Source organism: Argentina silus (assembly GCF_951799395.1).
Source record: "Argentina silus genome assembly, chromosome: 22".
In the NCBI taxonomy this organism is placed as follows: domain Eukaryota; kingdom Metazoa; phylum Chordata; class Actinopteri; order Argentiniformes; family Argentinidae; genus Argentina; species Argentina silus.
The window spans coordinates 13,489,243-13,511,086 of NC_139676.1; the positions used below are offsets into that span (position 1 = coordinate 13,489,243).

The following is a 21,844-nucleotide window of genomic DNA, read 5'->3' on the forward strand; positions in this document are numbered from 1 at the left end:
GCTTGGTCCTCTGTGACAGATGGGCAGGGCTTGCGATTTTAAAACCATTCCATTGGCTCCAAAGTGCCAGGAAAACTATCGAGCACAGCAAACGTGAAATGATTTGAAATACAATTTACAATCTGCTTTGTAGTTTCAGTGAACTATTTTCAGACGTGTTAAGCCATTGTTATGAGATCTAAACGGGTTGTAATGGAGTGAAAGTTATGAGTTGGTATGTGTCTGCCCAGGGTGGATTCATGAACGGCACGGCGTACAAGCAGGGAGCACGATCAGTAAACCATTCAGTTCATCCCTCGCTCTTCACGTGTCTGCATCTTTTACTCAGGTATCGTAATCAAAAGTATATAAACAAACCCTTACACCTGACGCACATCGCCTTGGTGGCAGTGAGAGCGATGAACTGATGCTATTGCTGAACGTGCTCTCTATACGGCCACTAGGGGCAGACACATACTAACACATACTGTACGTTTCTTTTACATGGTCACTGGCTCATACTGTGTCGAATGCAGATACTGTGTATTGTTTGTTCTACTTTTATGAGTGGTAATATATATATATTTACGTTTCCTACGTTAGCTACCCTTTTAGCAAACTCTGATAGAATTAATACTTCTCAATATATCATCGCCTGTTGCAGCAATTATCAGCCTTAAAGTGGCATTAAAGTAACTCTATTCTATGGGTTCTGATAGACTTACTGTATGAATACCTAAATGATCTGATTTAACTGATCTGTATAGTTGAAAAGAGCTCAAATATGAGATATTTTTCAAATCTTTTTTTGAGATATTCGTTTTTGTATCTTCTGTTTGGCAATTATTAAACTCTGTGGCTATGGAGTAGGCCTAATCTGGTCTAAAAAGTTGTCTTCACTGTCAATTGTGAATTGTGTTGTCAAGAATGTCACCACCCTCTGAATCACACATCAGTGACCAAGCACCTGTCTGCCTGTCATAAACAGAAAACAGAGGATATGGTAAAAGGCAAACGAAAATAAGCAGACCTCTTCAAGTGTGAGTCACCCCAGGACAATAAGCAAAAAGCAAAAGGTGACATATTTATTTTTGTGTGTGTGTGTGTGTGTGTGTGTGTGTGTGTGTGTGTGTGTGTGTGTGTGTGTGTGTGTGCGTGCGTGCGTGCGTGCGTGCGTGCGTGTGTGTGTGTGTGTGTAGGAGCAAGAACTTTTCAGGATTTTCAGTTAATTTATTTAAGGTCCCGTGTGCAGTTTGGCGCTCTGCTGCCCTCTGTGTCCGCAGTGAAAATTGAAAGTGTAAATTTGCAATGTTTTTTTAATAGCAGCAAATACGTGCATATCTATATATAAAGCTATAGGGCAGTGTTCAGAAACTGCTTTTGCGAACCAAAACAGCGCTCATCGCTAAAAGTTCTTTATCATGCAGTGTCTTTCCCTGATCGCTTATGATTTATCAAGGTCATTTAACTCTATTTCAAAGCTCAAATCAGATTCCTGAAACACCAGCTTCTACCCCAGCCTCTTCTCAGGGCAATGATTTATCAGGGTGTGCTCACTGGATGATTATATTGTTTAGGAACGTTTTCTGCCTGCCTCAAATGCACACATGAAGATGTTCCTTTATGTCATTTTCCAGACATGAGCACTCTCTTAACGCAGTTGGTGTGACGATACTGAGACAGAGAAAGGTAATAAAAGACATTACAGTACACCTGTGTATAAGCACTGGTAACCTGTTTATCTATCAGTTTGAAATTGGCTTGGTATGTCAACATGGCACAGTACAGTATGTACAGTACATGCATTTTTCAGTCGTCAGTTGGTCTCTGACTCGCTCTAAAGCGTGTTCATGTTAACACAGAACACAGAACACTTTTTTATTTTGTTGTAAATACTATTGTTCTATTTTGTTGTAAATACTATTGTTCTATCTTGTTGTAAATGCTGTTGCATACAGTATGTATTTCGTGTGTGGTTGTTGACGTTTTTATTGGTTTCAGGATGGTATTAATCAAGTCATGTCGAATAGTTTAGGGAGTTTGTTCACTGACAACCTTCTATGAATCTACGGTATAGCCTTTATGAGTAAGATGCTATTTCTTTATTGATTTTGAACTGTTCAAATTTGAACTGTTTGATGGTATGTTTTTACATTTGTTGTAGGCTAGTAAAAAATTGTTACATTTTAAATGTACATTACCTTCCAGTAGCTGTATGATTTAATTTTGCTTGAAGATTCTGTTCTATTGATAATAATTAAACAATTTGAATTAATACTTTGCCATCTTTATTTATCTTTGCCTCAATTAAGTAAGTATTCACTTTATATAATAACTTTATATATATATATATAACTTTATATAATACAATTAATATTCACTTCAGTAAGTATTCACCCCCCTGGACTTTTTTTCTCACATTTTGTTGTGTTGCAACCTGACTTTAAAATATCTTTAACTGAGATGTTTTGACACTGATCTACACAAAATACCCCATAATGTCAAAGTGAAAGAACATTTTCAGAAATGTTTACAAATTTTACAAATTAAAAATGAAAAGCTGAAATGTCTTGACTCAGTAAGTATTCACCCCTTTTGCTGTGACACTCCAAGAGGATAATAGCGTAATAGTAGATTTAATAATAATAGTGATTTGGGAATGAAAATCTGTATTTTTGTAGGATCCCTGATTGTCACTACAAACTAAGTGAATGGAGAGGAATGCTACCCTGAAGCCAGAGGAGAGTTCTCTACCTTAAGTACATTAAGTTCAATGACTGAGGAAAAAAACATAATCCTCAGACTTTCGATAGACCAATGTTGTAGGGTGACCAGGTGTATGTTGTCCCATGTAGACGATGTAGACACAAAAGCATCACTGTACATGGCAAAACAGTGTAATTACATAATAAAGAATTAGAAAATAACATTTACATGATAAAATCACGCCAATTATACAACATGGTGTTTATTTATCATTACTATTATACGTATTCACGTGTTTATATTGTATAATCTCGACCTAAACCATTGATTTACCAGGTTTAAGATGCAATTTCGCTGACCCCTAATGGAAAGTGGGGTGACTTTTGCAGTACATTGCAACTGAGATCCATGTTAAACTTCCACGTGCTCTAAACCACAGACCTGAGAACACGGCAGTCGTGTTTAAGCAGCTGTGAGTTTAAATTCTGTACACTCGTCTCTGTTGGGTTTAGACAGCATTACCATGCTAAGCTAGCTGTCAGAACAATAGCACGTAAAAGTAGACAAATAAAATGTTTTAAATTAAATTAAATGTAATGTGCATTTGAGGAAGAAAACCACAAATGGCTTATATGAGAACCACACCTATTTTTGCCCAATTCACAAATCAAACAAGGAGTTGCCACGGTGATTGCCATAGTTTTCCTTTTTGTTTGTGACGTTTGGCTTTGCAAATGGGTAGCTTTCATAGCTTTCACAGCTTTCAAACACAAGAAGCAAGTTGTACACATCGTTGTCTTAATTTAAAAGCCATGGCATGAGGAACAATGTCTCTGGCACATTCAGAGACGAGATAGACCTCTCACCTTTCACTGGGTGTGAATTTATATAATACAAACCAGCTATTGTTAGTTATCCAAAGTAAAGAGAGGGTTGGGAAGGGATAAAGATATTTGGTCATGTCTTTTCTTATTAATCCTCTGAATCAGAATGACTAATTGAAAACGCATTGTGTGGGCACAACAGAGTACTATACTATTTCTAAAGGCTTATCTCTACACTACATTAACAAGACAAAACATTCTGAGAAAATGACAATGGTAATAAGTACAAATTGGGTGTATTCAGTGTGGCCTATAACCTATAACCATTGTCTGTTTCAAAACACAATAGGTTAGGGGTAAAGAATACGCTATGTGTTTCAACTGTAATTGTGAACTTGTAATCTATTTCAATTCGTCAACCCTGTTTGCCATATGCCACCCGCTACACTCCTGCTGTTGATATAAGGCTTTAAAGCGTTCTTATAAGTTAACATTAATTCAATTCAAAACATCCAATTCATCCACCGCCGCCCACCAAAGCATATAGACTTTGGTTTAGTCACAGGTCAGTTTCTGCCTCTTGTCAGACAATTGCGGAATTTCTTTGCGTAAGAACGTTTGTGGTTATGATTCAACTGAATCAGCGGTATTGTCCTTCAGTGGTGTTTTGCATGGAGTCACCTGTTTCCCCCTTCCCTCTTTCCTGTCAATAAATACCAAGCCTACAGATGGGTTTCAACACACACCATGAAAAAGTGGTAAGTCTCTACACCTTTCATGACTAGTCATACGGAAAAGCAAAAAAGTAAGACCTGTATTGGTTTAGTTAAGTTAAAAAACGGAGATGATTGTGTTGGAAATATTAGGGTTCCTGTCCTAATGTTTCCAACAGACAGTAATTTTTTTTTTTAAAGATTTAACATCCTTTTTTAATCAGTCTGTCTCCAGTTTATTTTATTTATTTATTTATTTAAAAAAAAAGGTATATATAATATTACATTCACATAGATATTATCACCCTTTTTTGCTAATGTTTTTGTATGTGGAAATGAGACATTTGCTGTATTCTCAGTGTCACCTGTATAGGTAAAAGGTGGATGAATGAAATAAGTGTTTGTTTTTTTCCAGCTTTTGCCCCTGGGTAAATACAATGCTTTCGAAAAGGATGGCAGCGATAGGTCTGCTCGTATATCTACTAGCACTGGTCGGCGCTGGACATAGCTCAAGTAGAGGTACATCTTATTGTTGTTCATCATTGGTTAATATGCTCATACCTTCCATTTAATCACCATGCGACTCATAGCATACATTTTCACTCATATTTCGACTTTTTTTTTTTTTCCTAGACATTTCGACTCATAGCATACATACATGGTAACACTGTAATTTCTCTAACGATTATCAACATTGCTTTTTTGAGATTGCGTTGTTATTAGAAACTCATTAAGTTTGATTTGTTGTTGTTACTCAAGTGGAAACAGAAACAGTCTGGTTGTTGTGTGAAAAGAAAATGCTCAGATAAAAACGTCAACCGTAATTACTAATTAATAACTAAATAATAATGTAAAACGGTTAGTGCATCACTGCTAAGACATCTACTACAGCAGGGACCACACAGGAATAAGAGCAATCTAACATAATGTGTTTCATTTCTGCTCTCTGAACCACAGACCTCAAAATATAGGCATCGGAAAATGTACACGTACGCCTGTTTCCTCAACCCTAAAAAGGAGGCGATCGAGGATGTTTCTGAAAACATGTTGTCATTTCCCACAGGTCTGGTGGTCACCAGCTGCGCGGCGTGTCATGAACGAGCCACCTGTCACACCTTACCCGTCGCAGACGAGACCGAGGGCGATGCCTCCTCTGGCCAATCCATCACCTGCACCTGTAAAGAGGGCTTCTCCGGTGACGGTCTCACCTGCTCACCCTCACCTGCCGCCTCTGTAGACGGCCACACTCCTCGCCGCAGCCGCCGTTCCGCTGGCCAATCCAACGTCAACCTCGACAACGTACGCATCAGCTGTGGCTTCTACGAGTGTCCCTCCGGCCAGGCCTGCCTCACCACCAACGGTTATCAGGAGTGTGGCGACCCCTGCCAGACCTACACCGCACTCGACAACAACTGGCGCAGCACCCAATACAAATCCAGCAACAGCGATAAGCACTGCGACCGTGACGTCAAATGGGAGGGTTGGTACCGCATGTATGTGGACAATGTCAGCACGTCCATGCCAGAGAAGTGCGTGGATCCGTTCATGTGTGGTACCCAGGCTCCAATGTGGCTGGCGTCCCCGGCCCCGCAGCTGAAAGACGGGGTGGCCCAGAGAAAAGTCTGTGCCAGTTTCAGGGGGTCCTGCTGCTGGGTGGAGACTAAGCCCATCTACGTGAAGGCCTGCCCGGGTGACTACTTTGTCTACAAGTTTGTAACACCGCCCGGCTGCTACTTTGCCTATTGTGCAGGTGAGGTTTCAATTTCAGGTGTTTTCCAAGTTTATTTTAGGACTTTCCTTACAGTGTTAGGTCAGAGTTAGGTCAGTGTTAGGTCAAAGCATGTTGATTTGTGCACTTTGAATTGTGATAATAATAACTTTAATGATTGTGTTGAAATAAAATTCAGTCATTCAATTGTTCACAAGGTCCATTTATGGCTCATGTATATATATGGCCGGTATGCTCCAGCGTATTTCAAAACATTAGCATGTCCGATAGGCCCTTTTCTTACTGTGTCTTCTGAACTCTATCTTTCAGCTGAGAATCCTCTCACCACAACGCGAAAACCAGCCACCACAACCATTACCACAACAACACCTGTTAAAGTCACCACAACAACACCTGTAAAAGTCACCACGACAACAGAGGCACCTGTTAAAGTTACCACGACAACAGAGGCACCTGTTAAAGTCACCACAACAACACCTGTAAAAGGCACCACGACAACAAAGGCACCTGTTAAAGTTACCACGACAACAAAGGCACCTGTTAAAGTCACCACGACAACAAAGGCACCTGTTAAAGTCACCACGACAACAGAGGCACCTGTTAAAGTCACCACCACAACAGAGGCACCTGTTAAAGTCACCACCACAACAGAGGCACCTGTTAAAGTCACCACAAGAAAGGCACCTGTTAAAGTCACCACGACAACAAAGGCACCTGTTAAAGTCACCACCACAACAAAGGCACCTGTTAAAGTCACCACCACAACAGAGGCACCTGTTAAAGTCACCACCACAACAGAGGCACCTGTTAAAGTCACCACCACAACAGAGGCACCTGTTAAAGTCACCACGACCACTAAAGCACCAGAGAAAGTTACCACAACAACACCTGTTGATATCACAACAACAACAACAACACCTGTCGATATCACAACAACAACAACAACAACAAAGAGAGCAGTGAAACCCCGCATAGCAGTGACAACACCGGCACATGTCAGCATGACTACATCAAAAGCGATGTGTGGTTCCTGCAAGGAGGGTGAGAGCTGTGTGAGTGACGATGGAGCCAACTGGAGATGCAAGAGGCCAGGTGAGTAATCAGTGACATGAGAATGGCTTACTCCTGGGGGTCTATGATTTGGTGTTAGATCCTATTGTTTGTACTGTATTTATTGTTTATATTGTTTAGTATTATTTTGTTGTGAAGTACTTTGTGACATTTGTAAATGTAAAAAGCCCTATACAAATAAACTTGATTGATTGATTGATTGATTGATTGAGGAGAATGTACGGAAACGCTGTATTCTTCAGTCCTGGTTCTGCTGGTAATTGGTATTTACCAGTTTTAGTGGCGGAATTCAGTCTTGAGGTCACTCCTAAAGACCTCTTCATCCCTACTACCCCCCTGTACAAGTTTCTCTCCTGTTAAAATAATAATAATAATAATAATAATAATAATAATAATAATAATAATAATAATAATAATATTTGTCCTTCTTCTAGCATTGTGACTGCCAATGGCCCCTGGTCCGAGCATTGATTTTTGGTCCAAGCTTTTTCTTATGATGACTGATGGATAGATGATTCACTTACTTAAACAAATCAAAGTCGATTTGGATAAAGGCGTCTGCTAAATAGCATAAATGTAAATCTAAATGTAAATGTCCGCACACATAACTAAAAAGTTTGCTCTCCTATTATGCTGGAGCCTAAAAGCCGACAGATTTGTCTGTGGACTTTATTGATGCATTTGCGTAAAGGCGCATAGCCACTGAAAGAAGACACGTTTTTGTGTCTACATTTACTTTTTTTTAACTTTAGCGAATGACTGGTGTATAGACGTTCTTGTAAATATGTGTAATTATATTTCATTACATGTCATTATTGCTTCACATTTGTCTTCTGTTCTTTTTGTTATCACATCAACATTGGCGCTTCGGGGCGCGTTCAGTGGCGTAGCACACTAAAGCGCGTGCCATATCATCGCAAGGTCGCTGTTTCCATTCCGGCCATTTTTCACCAATTATGACTGTCAATATGTTATATTATTATATGTAAGCTCTTGTGACAAAATGTGATATTCTAATGATTCTTATGTCCTGACTAAACACAACCAAAAGTCTTTTTTTATTGATCTATTGGTATTGATCTAATTCGATGATTACTCTGGTTAGTAACGAGGGGCCGGGGCTTAAGTATTAAAACACATTTTTACCTGCTTTACCTCTTCTCTCTCAGAGAAGCCCGTTTTGCCAGCCCCAGAGCTGGTGTGTGGGCGGGCCCTTATAGAGGTGGGTCTCCGTCTGTCTTCCCTTGATGCTGTCGGCCTGGACGCTTCCACCGCCCACCTGGCTGACCCTCGCTGCCACACCCAAGAAGAACATAACGGCACGGTATGGTACCAGGTGGAGCGCACAGAAGGCACCTGTGGAAACGTACTGAAGGTGAGGAGAATGAAGCTCTCAATAGATAATTGAATATGTAGTCCTCAACAAAGGACGGATTCTTCACTAGGATCGATAACATGCATGAACACGACACCAAAGCCACACTGTACATCTGGCTGATTTTGAGCCAGGAGTTTAGAAAATTATCGAATAGGAAATACCACAAGATCAAGATCACAAAATATGGATTTGTTGTGCTTTGAATAGGCCTATATCTTCTCATCTACTGGGCGAGCTAATGTTATAACACTTTGTTTAGTCAGAAAGACATGAGTGAACTATAGAAAAAGAAAGATAACATCTTGATTAAAGGTCAGATTGGATTACCAAATCCCTATACAAAATATCCTAATCTCATTTTTCGGTTTTGAAATACCCAATTCTACTATTTAATCCAATCTGATTGCCGAAATCCAGTCAGATACATTTTGAAATACTATTCCCAGGGAATTCAAAGCAAGTTATTTTGTGAATGTGTCTACTATTGACTAATTAAAACAAAAACATAAAAATCCACTAGATTGCAGGGTAAAATTCTGCTTTAATACATGTGAATATACTGACAACAGGTGAGAGCTCCTCCAGGATCTAATGTTCTTTCTGTTTTTTTCTCATTTTTATTACAGACCAACGGTACCCACGCCATCTACTCAAACAGTCTGTTTGTCTACCCTATCCGCAATGTCCATTTCACCCGTCCTGTGAGCGTTCCATTCTCCTGTGCCTATCCTCTGGGGACTAACACCAGCCTGGACATAGCCATCAGACCCTACCTCTCGTGAGTGGAGACATCACAGTAAACAATAATAACATAGTAGTCGTGAGTGGAGACATCGCGGTAAACAATAATAACATAATAGTCGTGAGTGGAGACATCGCGGTAAACAATAATAACATAGTAGTCGTGAGTGGAGACATCGCGGAAAACAATAATAACATAATAGTCGTGAGTGGAGACATCGCGGTAAACAATAATAACATAATAGTCGTGAGTGGAGACATCGCGGTAAACAATAATAACATTATAGTCGTGAGTGGAGACATCGCGGTAAACAATAATAACATAATACTCGTGAGTGGAGACATCGCGGTAAACAATAATAACATAATACTCGTGAGTGGAGACATCGCGGTAAACAATAATAACATAATAGTCGTGAGTGGAGACATCGCGGTAAACAATAATAACATTATAGTCGTGAGTGGAGACATCGCGGTAAACAATAATAACATAATACTCGTGAGTGGAGACATCGCGGTAAACAATAATAACATAATAGTCGTGAGTGGAGACATCGCGGCAAACAAGACATTAGTCCACTGGACATTAGTCGAACAGCCACACAAGATATTCTACAAACAGTATATCAGAATACACAATCATTGGTGTCCTTTTCTTAGGGCTTCGCGAATCGTCTTGATATTTGTTTGTAATTTTTTTGTGTGAAAAGAGGCAGTGAGTTGAGACTACCTACTGTAATATTGCAAGTCTGGCTTTGATCTATGCGTTTCATATAAATCTTGTGTTCACCAGGCTGATGGATGGGGTAGCCGGTATAGGCTCCAAAGTCAAAGCCTACATGTCTCTGTACCGCAACGGCAACTACACAGCGCCCTACCCAGCAGGCGGAGTCAGATTGGCAGTGGGCTCCGTTCTACACGTGGGCGTGTCCGTGGAGGAGACAGAGACGGAGCGGTTTGTGGTGGTTCTGGAGGAATGCTATGCAACCCACTCCTCGGACCCTGAGGACCTCATGCGGTACTATCTCATTCAGCGCAGGTCAGTGTGGCCCTCAAGGAAAATTGTTGTTTATCATGATTTTGTGTGTGTGTGTGTGTGTGTCTGTGTCTGTGTGTGTGTTTGGTGTGTGTGTTTGGTGTGTGTGTGTGTGTGTGTGTGTGTGTGTGTGTGTGTGTGTGTGTGTGTGTGTGCGTGTGTGTGTGTGTGTGTGTGTGTGTGCGTGTGTGTGTGTGTGTCTGTGTTTGGTATGCGTGGGTGGAAACGTACATGCGTGCGTGTCGTTTTAGTCATTGTGTAACTTAAGCCCTGTTTTCCCTATCTTCTAGATGTCCGAGCGAACGTCGCCAGGTATCAGTGGAGGAGAATGGTTCGTCCCTCCAAGCGCACTTTTCTGCTCTGCTGTTCCTCTTCCAGGGGGACTACCGGGACATCTTCCTGCACTGCAACCTGAGCCTGTGTGACCAGAGGAGCTCCTCCTGCTCTCCAGTGAGTCCTGCACTCCTCCTCCACTGTTTCTCTGACTCCCTCTGGTCTCTGTCTGCTCTCCAGGATTACGGTTAGGGTTAGTGTAGTAAATATACTTAGATGAAGAAAGGAAGCTGCAGAGGTCCGGATGAGTCAGTTTAATCGTCTTTAATTAATCGTAACTTCATCATTACATACCACGGCCAGATGTGGGGGCTCCTGTCCAGTCAATAATGTCCCCCCCTATCTAGTCCAGCCGTTCAGTCTTTTATACAAAACAGCCTGCTTTGTCTTCCAGATTTGGGCATGGAATTCCCAGGTCCACATTACCCTAAACATTTTTAACCTATACGATGGTGATGTTTATAGTTTTCACCAAATAAGGGTATGCCTTTTGGTGCTATTCACAGCCTTAACTAATTAAGACTACCCCCACCACTATCTCTCCTTTACCATCCCCCCAACCTACAGAGGTCAACTGCATGCTGCAACATTCCAAGGGCCTAACCCACTAGGCCTTCTTCTGGTCAGAGCAAAATATACTACATTAGTTTGGGTTAGGGTATTTCTGTTCTGTCTGACTCTATCTGGTCTGACTCCCTGGTCACTCTCTCTCTGGTCTCCAGAGCTTGGTGTCTTTGACACCCTCTGACTCACCCTCTGACCTTGTGTCCGTTCTCTCTCCTTAGGTGTGCTCCAAAAGAAGTTACCGCTCTGTCACCAACTCCGTTCCGCTGAAACCTTTAACCATCGGACCAATCACCTGTAAGTATGAGCTATTCTGACCTATAAGAAATTGTCAATCAAAACATTCTTGGGAGATGTCAACCGAACGAATATTGATGATGCCAGTGATGGGGATCCAACTATGTCTTTGTTTTTGACTTTCAGATTTCGAGAATCTGAATTGAGCCTCATGGATCACGTCTTATAGCGTAAGTAATGGGACAGTAAAGAATTTGTTGTTCTTTTGGCTCTACACTCCAAAAGTCTGGATTTCAAATAAAACAATTACTCCAGTATGAGGTTAAAGTACAGATTCTCAGCTTTCATTTGATGGTATTTGTGTATATATTGGTTTCACCATTCAGAAATGATGCATAGTCCTCCTATGTCAGGGTACCCAAAAGTGATGGGACAGATTTATCAAATATCTTCGTTATCACCAGCAAATTAAATGCATGTTCAATAGGATTTAAATCTGGAGATTGACTTGGCCAGTCAACAAATTTCCACATTTTGGTCCTGAAAATCTCCCTAGTTGCTATGGCAGTATGTTTTGGGTCATTGTCCTGCTGTATGATGAAGCGCCGTCCAATGAGTTTGGCGGCATCTGCGTGTACTTCGGCTGACAAGATGTTTCTGTACACTTCAGAATTCACCCTGCTGCTGCCATCAGCAGTTAGATCATCAATGAAGACAACTGACCCAGTTCCAGTGGAAGCCATACATGCCAAAGCCATAACACCCCCTCCACCATGTTTCACTGATGAGGTTGTATGCTGTGGGTATTGGCCAGTTCCTTTTTTTCTCCACACTTTCTCTTGCCATCACACATGGTACATGTTAACCTTGGTCTCATTTGTCCATAAGACCTTTTTCCAGAACTCTGCAGGATCCTTTAGGTACTTTTTAGTAAACCGTAGCCTAGCCATCTTGTTTTTATGGCTAACTAGTGGTTTGCATCTTGCAGTGTAACCTCTGTAGTTTTGCTGGTGAAGTCTTCTGCGAATGTTAGTCTCTGACACATTCACGCCTACCTTCTGGAGAGTGTTCCTGCTCTGTGGGACAGTTGTTTTGAGGGTTTTCTTAATCATAGTGACCATTCTTCGGTCATCCACTGTCGAAGTCTTCCTTGGCCTACCAGGCCGTTTCTGAGCTCACCTTTCAATGATGTTCCAAACTGTTGTTATATGTACACAAATACCATCAAATAAAAGCTAATAATACAATACATAATTTATTTGAAATTCAATCACAAACATATGTTATATACCACTGCATCCTGCTATCAATTGATCAGTTTATGATATTTCATTCATAGTTTAATGACCAGGACAATTGTTACTTTTGAACCAGCACACTCTCAATAAAGGATTCAGGCTGAAATACAACGATTGGTGTCTGTACTGGTGTCTGTACTGGTGTCTGTACTCGTTGCTAATGTTTGAAATGTGAAAATAAATGATTGTGTATCAATAGTTCTCTACTATTTATATCTCTATCTCAACTATCTTTGGATTTTGGAAGAAAAGATAGCCCTAACTGTTACGTCTTTACTGTTTCTAACAATGATATGGACGCAGGTGAACGGTTAACTTTTTATTCGTCGCTAACACCGAACGAACAGCCGTGTTCCCGCTGCTTCAGGTGAACTCAAGACAACAACAACATTACCCACAATTCCTGAGTCCCTTACTACTACGGCAGCCCTAGTAGCTCACAAATACACAACACTAACCCTAACCCTAACCCTAACCCTAACCCTAACCCTAACCCTAACCCTAAACCTAACACGTTCAAGCACTTTGTGTACAAAGTGTACAAAGATTGAATGATAATGATCTTTGGCTTTGTAACTGACGATTCTGATAATGAATTCTGATAAAATAAAGTTTATTTCTATGTATGTCTATGTGGATGGATGGATGGATGGATCTCAGTTGTACATACAGTATATGTCAATGTTGGGTGATACAAAAAGACAGAGTTGAATATTCATGAAAAATAATTACACCCAACTGCAGTAATACAGTAGATGTTAGTATCAAAACAAGCATACAATATAGATAGAAATCGGCACTATTACATAAACCAGATACTGCACCTTAGCATCCCATCTGTAACATTTACACAACATATTACCACACTAAGGAACAGGGAACCACATGTTTGTTCTAAATATTTATGAATAATACAATGAAATATTCATTTTGCATTCAGTTTATCCTACAAATACATACAGTAGTTGAACTTGAATCATATGATTTTTTTAAAATTCATGAATATTCATGAATATATGTAAATGTATTGTTTGTTTGGTTTGGTAACGATCATGATCATTACTAGACCTCTATCCAAGTGTTTCTCATGTGGTGCAAATTATTTGGTAATTGTATAATATTAATAAATAATGTATTAATGATTTGTGCGCTCTGCCGTTGATGACGAAATCATACATTAAACACTGACCCACTGCACATAGTTGTATACTGGCTTAGTGGCCTCCCTCTGCCCTGGGTTCAGCAGGTTGGGGGTTCGATCAACAGGTTGTGGGTTCGATCGATCCGCAGGTTGGGGGTTCGATCCCCAGCCGAGTCGTACAGAAGAAGAAGACGTACAAAGTAGGATCCGATGCCTCTGCTTGGCTCTCACCATTAAGGAGATGGACTGGGGGTAAGGTCTGTCCTGTCCAGGGGGTATACTTAGACATCAAGCTGCCTCACACTACAGAAACCGGAGGCTCCTATGTGCTATGGGCTATTCTGGCTTGTATGAGGCGTACTACTATATAGTAGTGTAGTTGTAGTAGTATATACTATTCTATAGTCGTTCTGTCAGATAACAAAGATCTTGCCTGGCTAGAGCTCTGAGCTTGTATAAGTTAACTATGCCAGACTGTTACTCATATTACTCTGAGCATGTATAAGTTAACTATGCCAGACTGTTACTCATATTACTCTGAGCTTGTATAAGTTAACTATGCCAGAATGTTATTCATATTACTCTGAGCTTGTATAAGTTAACTATGCCAGACTGTTACTCATATTACTCTGAGCTTGTATAAGTTAACTATGCCAGACTGTTACTCATATTACTCTGAGCTTGTATAAGTTAACTATGCCAGACTGTTACTCATATTACTCTGAGCTTGTATAAGTTAACTATGCCAGACTGTTACTCATATTACTCTGAGCTTGTATAAGTTAACTATGCCAGACTGTTACTCATGTTACTCTGAGCTTGTGTAAGTTAACTCTGCCTTACTGTCAACCAAGTTACAGAGCCTGTGCTACGTTTTTTTTTGTTGACTGTGCATATGCAGTTGGAGCCAATTCTGTTGGCACCCTCAGAGTTTTATAAAAATAAGTTAAAATACAGACATGTGTCCTGGGTTGGTCCAGTGGTCTAGCACCATATCCTACAGTGCACACTATGCCCATGTCAGCATGGGTTCGAATGGGCCTATGCCCTGCTAACATACCCTCTCCTCCTGTCTTTCTTCACTATCTCTATCCAGTAAAAATAAAGGAGTGGGACTGCCCCACTCCAAAAAAATTACTTATTATTTAAAAAAGAAATTCAACAAACTTGTTCAAGCAGTGTGATGAGGGAAAAGGTAAAGAGGTCAGGTACTGGCCAGGACAAATTGTCTGAAGAAGATGTACAAGCTAACATGTTCGCTATTGCAGAGTATGGCAGTTTAACAAATTAGAGGGTGAACAATTAGTTTGAACACCTTGCACATGTATGTAATCTAATAAGAACCAACATGCATACAGACATGTACTGTGGATGTGTAGACATAAGGTTGGACCATTTTAAAGAGAATACGTACAAAACGTACTAATGTAGCACAAAAAGGATTTTCTACAGGTTCGTGTGTACGAGGGTCCATTCTGCTCAAGTGGGGGCGCATGCATGTTGATGCAGGGCACAGCGACATTTTATTCAGCTGTCAGTTTTGTTAAATTCGTCAAATAATCCGTTCTCTTAACTGTCAATTAGTAACTCAAGTCAACAATTTTCAATGCCCCTATTGTATCTCACAGTTACGTCATAGTCTCCCCCTACCCCCTTAGCTGTGTATAAATACTGCAGTTTCCAGGTGGAATATATCTCGCATCTTCGCTGAGTGGTGAGTGAAACTTGGATCTTAAACAGATCCCAGCAATACAAGACTTACTGACACAGTGATTGAAATGTACTTCACTAGAATTTACTGGACAGGAAATCTCATCGCTTTTTAATGTGTTTTTGTTTCAGGTTTGTGTCTGGTCTTAAGGATGCTGCGCTTAATGATGACCTCTGGGGCTCTGCTTCTTCTCCTGCTGGTACCGTCCATTGCTGCAGATGAGGGCTCAGGTAAAGGGTTGAATGTCTTATAAACTCCCAAGAACTTCATTTTAACATGGTGTGAAAGCCCTGATAAGTGATTACTACCGCCAGTTGATTGTTTAGAAAGACTGTTTGTTTACATGAAATTGGAGGGAAACATGTCACTCAATAAGAGAGTAGTGTGTGAATTGTGTTGACAGTAAAGACGATTTGGAAAGAGATGCTACAGTATCTTCGCGCCTATATGTGTATTTTTTAAAGCTTTTGTTTTGGGCCCAGATGGTCAATGTATAGTATAGCAATTTTTGTAAAAAAAAAAAAAAAAAAAAAAAAATATTGTAACGACCCTGTGTAAGGCCCGTTAGCAGGTGTTGTGGCTAGCGCGGCCGGTTTGTAAGCGGAAGGTTGCGAGTTCGATACCCGCTTAAGGCAAGCTGCTCTGCCCCGCCGTTCGCTACAATATATATAATCGATGAGACTGAATCACTGTCTTACCTCATTCAGCCAAGGAGTCCCTCGTTTATTTATGCAAACATTTTAGCGACATACGGATCTCCACTTCACTGACATACTGTAACGACCCTGTGTAACGGCCCTGTGTAACGGCCCTGTGTAACGGCCCTGTGTAACGGCCCTGTGTAACGGCCCGTTGGCAACGCCGCCAAGGGAGTTAACTCTCTTGCTGTTGTGGCTAGCGCGGCCGGTTTGTAAGCGAAAGATTGCGAGTTCGATACCCGCTAAAGGCAAGCTACCCCGCCGTTCGCTACAATACTTTCTAGTTGTCTCACATGCCCCTGGCTTGGGTCCAATGAGGTTGCAGAGAGTCCCCAGTGCAATACCCGTACAGACCGCAAGGCGTGCGACGAGACCCGTTTTTTGCTCATGAACTATAGACCGAAATCTAACAAATTATCCCTTTCAATCACGTTACAGCAGGGGCGTAAGTTTCGAGGAGGCAAGGGGGACTCCTAAACATTTAGATACAAAATAAATGCATTTTATGTAAAAAGCAAGAATAAAACTGCTTCATTTGTCAAGAAATATCAGTATATAATAATAATAAATAATATAATAATACACAGAGCGCTGATATTTTAAGGCGAATGGAAAAGTTTACAGCAGCGACCCAGTGGTCAGCGAGCAGTGGTCAGAGACGGTATTGTTTCTGCCTCCCCAAGAGACTTAATTTGGATATTTCATACAAAATGCAATACAATGTGCTTTACAGGAAATAATCTGGAGGACTTTAGAGACTAAGAAACTAAAAAAATAGAATAGTTTTATTGTCTGGGAGAAAATGCCTTTTTGCAGTGTGCAGTGTGCAGTTCACGCACAAACAAACAAACAAGCATGTACCTTATCAGAATCAGAATCTTAAGTCTTTTTTATTTGGCCGCGTATATTTGCACATACAGGAAATTGACTTGGTGAGGTTGGTGCATAAAAAACAATAGCAAATACTGGCAATGCATTTACAAAATAGCAAAATATTAACAAAATAGCAATAACAAATTTACAAATTTACAAAAAAGAACAGCAGAACAATACATTTTGTAGGCTGTGCCAGAGTGAAGACATCAGGTAAACCTTACAGCAGACAAAGCCAGGCACAGTAAACAGTGATGTATGTTGATACTCCCTCTCTTGCATTAGGTGATTTCCCCACACCTGACAGCTGGTCCGCATCCTTCAAGTGTGGGAGCAAATACTGTCCAGCCGGACAGGATTGCCTCTACGTCAATGGCTCTAGGAAATGCTTTGACCCCTGCAAACACTACACCGCCCTCGAAGACCCCAGACGATCAGTGTCATACAAACGCGTCCCCGGTGACACCGTCAACGACCGCTCCCGAGACTGGGAGGGCTGGTATCGTCTGAGTCTAAATGGCTTGAATGCCAAGATGCCCGAGAAATGTGTGGACGAGTCCATGTGCGGGACGCGCTACCCGATATGGCTCAGTACCCCTCATCCCACCTCCGCTGAGGGATTGGTACGGTCCAGAGTCTGCACACACAAGTGGAGCTGCTGTCGGGACGTTGAATATATCCACGTCAAAGCTTGCCCGGGTGACTTCTACATCTACAAGCTTGTAGATGTAGAATACACAGAGTCTGCGTACTGTGCAGGTACTGTATAGTAAGAATCTTGGAAATCTGTGTTTTGATTATTCAGTTGGCTTCGATTGTAATTCTAAGTCTGCATTCCACTGTAACATTCCACTGTATCATTCTACTGTATGTTATCTTTCAGTCATATCAGAAGCCCCTAAAACAACCCCTGAACCTACAACCACGACCGGTAAACCTACAACCACAACCACGACCCGTAAACCTACAACCACAAGGCCCCCTAAACCTACAACCACAACGACCCCTAAACCTACAACCACAACGGCCCCTGAACCCACAACTAAGACCCCTAAACTTACAACCACAACGCCCCCTGAACCCACAAAGAAGACAACACATGCCATATCAGGAGGCCTTACAACAAGCCCTAAACCTCTAACCAGGGAACCGCGTCCTCCAATCCCGGACACAGAGTTGGTGTGTGGGCGGAACCTAATACAGGTGGGTCTCAACAGGGCTCACCTGAAGGCCGGAGGTCTGAACGCCTCCTCTGCTCACCTGGCCGACCGCCGCTGCTCTGCCTTTAAAGAACAAAACGGCACCGTGTGGTACCCGGTGGAGCGCAGGGAGGGCGACTGTGGAAACACACTGAAGGTGAGAGATTATCACTCAGTCATCTGCAACATCCAGTTCTACTATTACCACTGCCACAGCTACATATTTCACCTATTATGATACTGACCCATATTGACTTTCTCTGCTCACTGAAAGATGGCTCTCTCTTCTGAACGTATTTTCTTGTTCTTTTTTGTCTCTTCAGACAAATGGATCCCATGCCATCTTCTCCAACAATTTATTTGTCTACCCCTTGACTGTGCCGACTGGTTCTCTCCCAAGGCCAGTGAGAATCCCCTTTTCCTGTGTCTATCCCATGGACACACAAACCAGCCTGGACGTGCCCATCAATCCCTTGTTGTGAGTGGTGACGCTATGGTGTACAATATGATATTTTGTAAAACAACCTTGATGTTATTGATTAAAACAGTGTTTTTTTTGTTTTTTTTACCTTACTTTGTTTACCTTACCTTGCTTTATTGTGTTAATGTGTTTACCTTCTGGTCATTCACAGTCGTATTACTGTGGATGCATATAACACATTATATACAAAAGATGCATTCAGTGATGCATTGTTAAGTCCAAAAAGATTGACTGAGATTATTGAGCTGCCTGTCTTATGAATGGCTACGCATGACCCCATGTCCTCCATCTTGACAGGGGAGGGGAAGGAACTGGCATCATCAACATTGGCTCTCAGGCCAAAGCCTCCATGTCTCTGTACCACAACGCCAACTACACAGGGCCTTACCCAGCGGGCAAAGTCAGCCTGCCAGTGGGCACCGCCCTGCATGTGGGCGTGTCTGTAGAGGAGACAGAGACAGAGCGCTTTGTGGTCATTCTGGATGACTGCTACGTCACTCACTCCCCCAACCCTGATGACCTCATTAGGTACTACCTCCTTCAGCACAGGTATGGACCACCTTATGTCTGTATGGTGTTCACTTTTGCTTCTGTGTGTTTTTAAGTTTAAGAATGTATGTTTGCAAAGTGCATTTTTGTGTTATTATGTGTTTGTGTGTGTTGTTTGTAGTACATGTTTACTTACACATGGAGAGGATTGAGAAGGTTTACAGTATATTTCTTACTTGAACTTCCTTATCTCTCAATTATGTTTGCAGGTGTTCTAGCGACCGTCGCCAGGTAACAGTGGAGGAGAGTGGTTTGTCTCTCCAGGCACGTTTCTCTGCTCTGCTGTACCTGTACCGGGGGGACTACCAGGACGTCTTCCTGCACTGCAGCCTGAGCCTGTGTGACAAGAGCAGCTCCTCCTGCTCTGCAGTGAGTCCACTGTTGCACTCCACCCCAGTCTCTCTGACTCTCTCTGACTCTCTCTGGTCTCTCTGGTCTCTCTGACTCTCTCTGCTCTCTCTGCTCTCTCTGACTCTCTCTGGTCTCTCTGACTCTCTCTGGTCTCTCTGACTCTCTCTGGTCTCTCTGGTCTCTCTGACTCTCTCTGGTCTCTCTGCTCTCTCCAACTCTGGTCTCTCTGGTCTTTTATACTTTTAGAGATTGATAGGTACTTTATTGATCCCCGAAATAGCAAATAGCTAACTATGCCACCTGCTGGAATGGAACTTAAAACAATACTGCTTCTTTATCTGTACATTATCAAATTTACTTTACAATAATTGTGTGACATTTATTCTTTCATTCATTCTTTATTTGTCAATTTCTGCTCTCTCTTCTCAGGCGTGTAACAGAAGGAAATCCCGCTCTGTGTCCAAATCTGTCCCCCTCAAGCCCCTCACCATCGGACCAATTACCTGTGAGCATTTCACTAGATGTGGAGCTGTCAATCATGTTTATGATGTCAGTGATAATAACTTTGGCAACTGAGTCTGTTTGTTTCTCTTTCAATTCCACAGGGACTCTGGCTTGAGCCTCGAGAACGACCAACATACGATTCCCAAAACAATTCCAGCGTGTGCTTCCCCTCACCACACTTCCCCACCTGATTCCCCAAACCGTTTTTGATTTTGATTTTTGATTTCCAGTAAATCGGAGGTAAATGAATGCTAGTAATAAACATTGGTGTTATTGGATTACAGGAAAACTAAATATCTAAGACCACACTATCATAGACATCCTTTTACCCCAAACCCCTTTATTTTCTTGCCATTTCCAAACTGCAGTTAACTGACCTGCGGCTTGCAGCCAAAATCACAATATGAGCATAGAGTGACAAAACTGTTTTTCCAATCGGTGTTTTTCCAATAGGTATGCTGCACATGATTTCACAATGAATTTATTTGTAGCATTGTGGTTTCTCTTTGGGATATTTCCTGGGCATTGCTACATTCATGTTCTGTGTGAATTCTATGACTTCATGGTGGCAATAAAGACCAATACAAATGCAATTCTCAGCGTCTGTATCTGACTCCAAATAATGGGTCCACGCAATAATGGCCCCAGAATGAATATAATCCAAGGCGTTGATGTTATATCCATTGTACACCAGTAGGTGTCAGTATATTTTCGTACTACTCACTGATGTCCATTCAGCACAGAGCTCCACCATCGGTCTACCTGTATCAAAGCGAAGGTGTAGGTTTTCCTTTAGTACCGTACTTCCCTCCAGTACCTTTCACCATTGTTTGATCGAGTTTGTTTGACTTGCACGTGTCCTTGATGATATTCCAGTAATCCCTTTGATATTATGGGTTTTATTTAAATGCATTGTTACGCCACAGTCTCCATCTTTCTTATATTATCGGCTTTACGACAACAGGAAAGAAGTGTCAGTATGAATTCCGTTAGCAGGAGACGAGGCTTTTTAAAAATGTATCATCCGCAGAATACGTCCTCAGCTGAACGACAGAGGCTTCATGAAGTGCAAGGTGTAAACCACTAGTTATCCTCAAATAGGATGGTCAGGTTATAGTTTGCTAGAATGTACCTAAAAAGTCTGCAGAGGTCTGGAAAAAGGTCTTATGATAAGATAAGATAAATATTTTCATGGACCAGAGTGATTGAAAGAGGAACGTTTAAAGATTTACAGCATACCACCTCATCTGTGAAACATGTTGGAGGGGGCGTTCTGGTTTGGGCATGTATAGCTGCCACTAAAACTGGCTAACTTGTCTTAATTGATGATGTAACTGCTGACGGCAGCAGCAGAATGTATTCTGAACTGCACAGAAGCGTCTTGTACCAGCAAATGCCTCCAAATTCATTGGATGGCGCTTTTTCATACAGTACAGTAAGACAATGACCCAAAACATACTGCCATAGTAACTACGAAGCTTTTCAGGAAGGAAGTCAGCCCAATTCAGTCTTCAGATTTAAATCCAACTGAACGTGCATTTCATTTCCTGATAATAAGATTTTGGGCAAAAATGGGTTATTACAGACATCAACTGAACAGGCCTGGCAGAGCATCACCAGAGAAGATACCCAGCGAAAATGTTCTGTCTAGGGGACATCTCGGTATTGCCAGAGATGGGCAGATTTCAAGCACAAAAAGTAATACAAAAAAAGGTATTTACTAGGGGC

General features: G+C 41.5%; 2 protein-coding genes across 2 annotated transcripts; both read left to right on the forward strand.

Moving 5' to 3' along the window:
* The first annotated feature begins 4,642 nt into the window (after positions 1 to 4,642).
* On the forward strand, positions 4,643 to 12,707 carry LOC310821566 (pancreatic secretory granule membrane major glycoprotein GP2-like). The gene is made up of 10 exons (XM_083693651.1): positions 4,643 to 4,741; positions 5,286 to 5,972; positions 6,261 to 7,043; positions 8,192 to 8,397; positions 9,027 to 9,178; positions 9,935 to 10,180; positions 10,468 to 10,627; positions 11,296 to 11,371; positions 11,498 to 11,541; positions 11,982 to 12,707. Exons 1-9 carry the CDS (start codon positions 4,660 to 4,662, stop codon positions 11,515 to 11,517), a joined length of 2,412 nt encoding a protein of 803 aa, XP_083549777.1. The 5' UTR covers positions 4,643 to 4,659; the 3' UTR covers positions 11,518 to 11,541; positions 11,982 to 12,707.
* Positions 12,708 to 15,627: 2,920 nt separating this feature from the next.
* On the forward strand, positions 15,628 to 20,231 carry LOC310821567 (uromodulin-like; the record flags this gene model as incomplete). Its single annotated transcript, XM_083693652.1, has 8 exons — positions 15,628 to 15,691; positions 17,318 to 17,791; positions 18,207 to 18,388; positions 18,555 to 18,709; positions 19,010 to 19,261; positions 19,471 to 19,630; positions 20,042 to 20,117; positions 20,218 to 20,231. 8 exons carry the CDS (start codon positions 15,628 to 15,630, stop codon positions 20,229 to 20,231), a joined length of 1,377 nt encoding a protein of 458 aa, XP_083549778.1.
* Positions 20,232 to 21,844: the final 1,613 nt, after the last annotated feature.

Bases quoted from the DNA above. Each gene is read 5' to 3' on its own strand.
- LOC310821566 (XM_083693651.1), top strand. From the start codon at position 4,660: ATGCTTTCGAAAAGGATGGCAGCGATAGGTCTGCTCGTATATCTACTA. The intron at 5,973-6,260 runs GTGAGGTTTCAA...TCTATCTTTCAG, and splicing joins CTACTTTGCCTATTGTGCAG to CTGAGAATCCTCTCACCACA. The intron at 10,181-10,467 runs GTCAGTGTGGCC...CCTATCTTCTAG, and splicing joins TACTATCTCATTCAGCGCAG to ATGTCCGAGCGAACGTCGCC.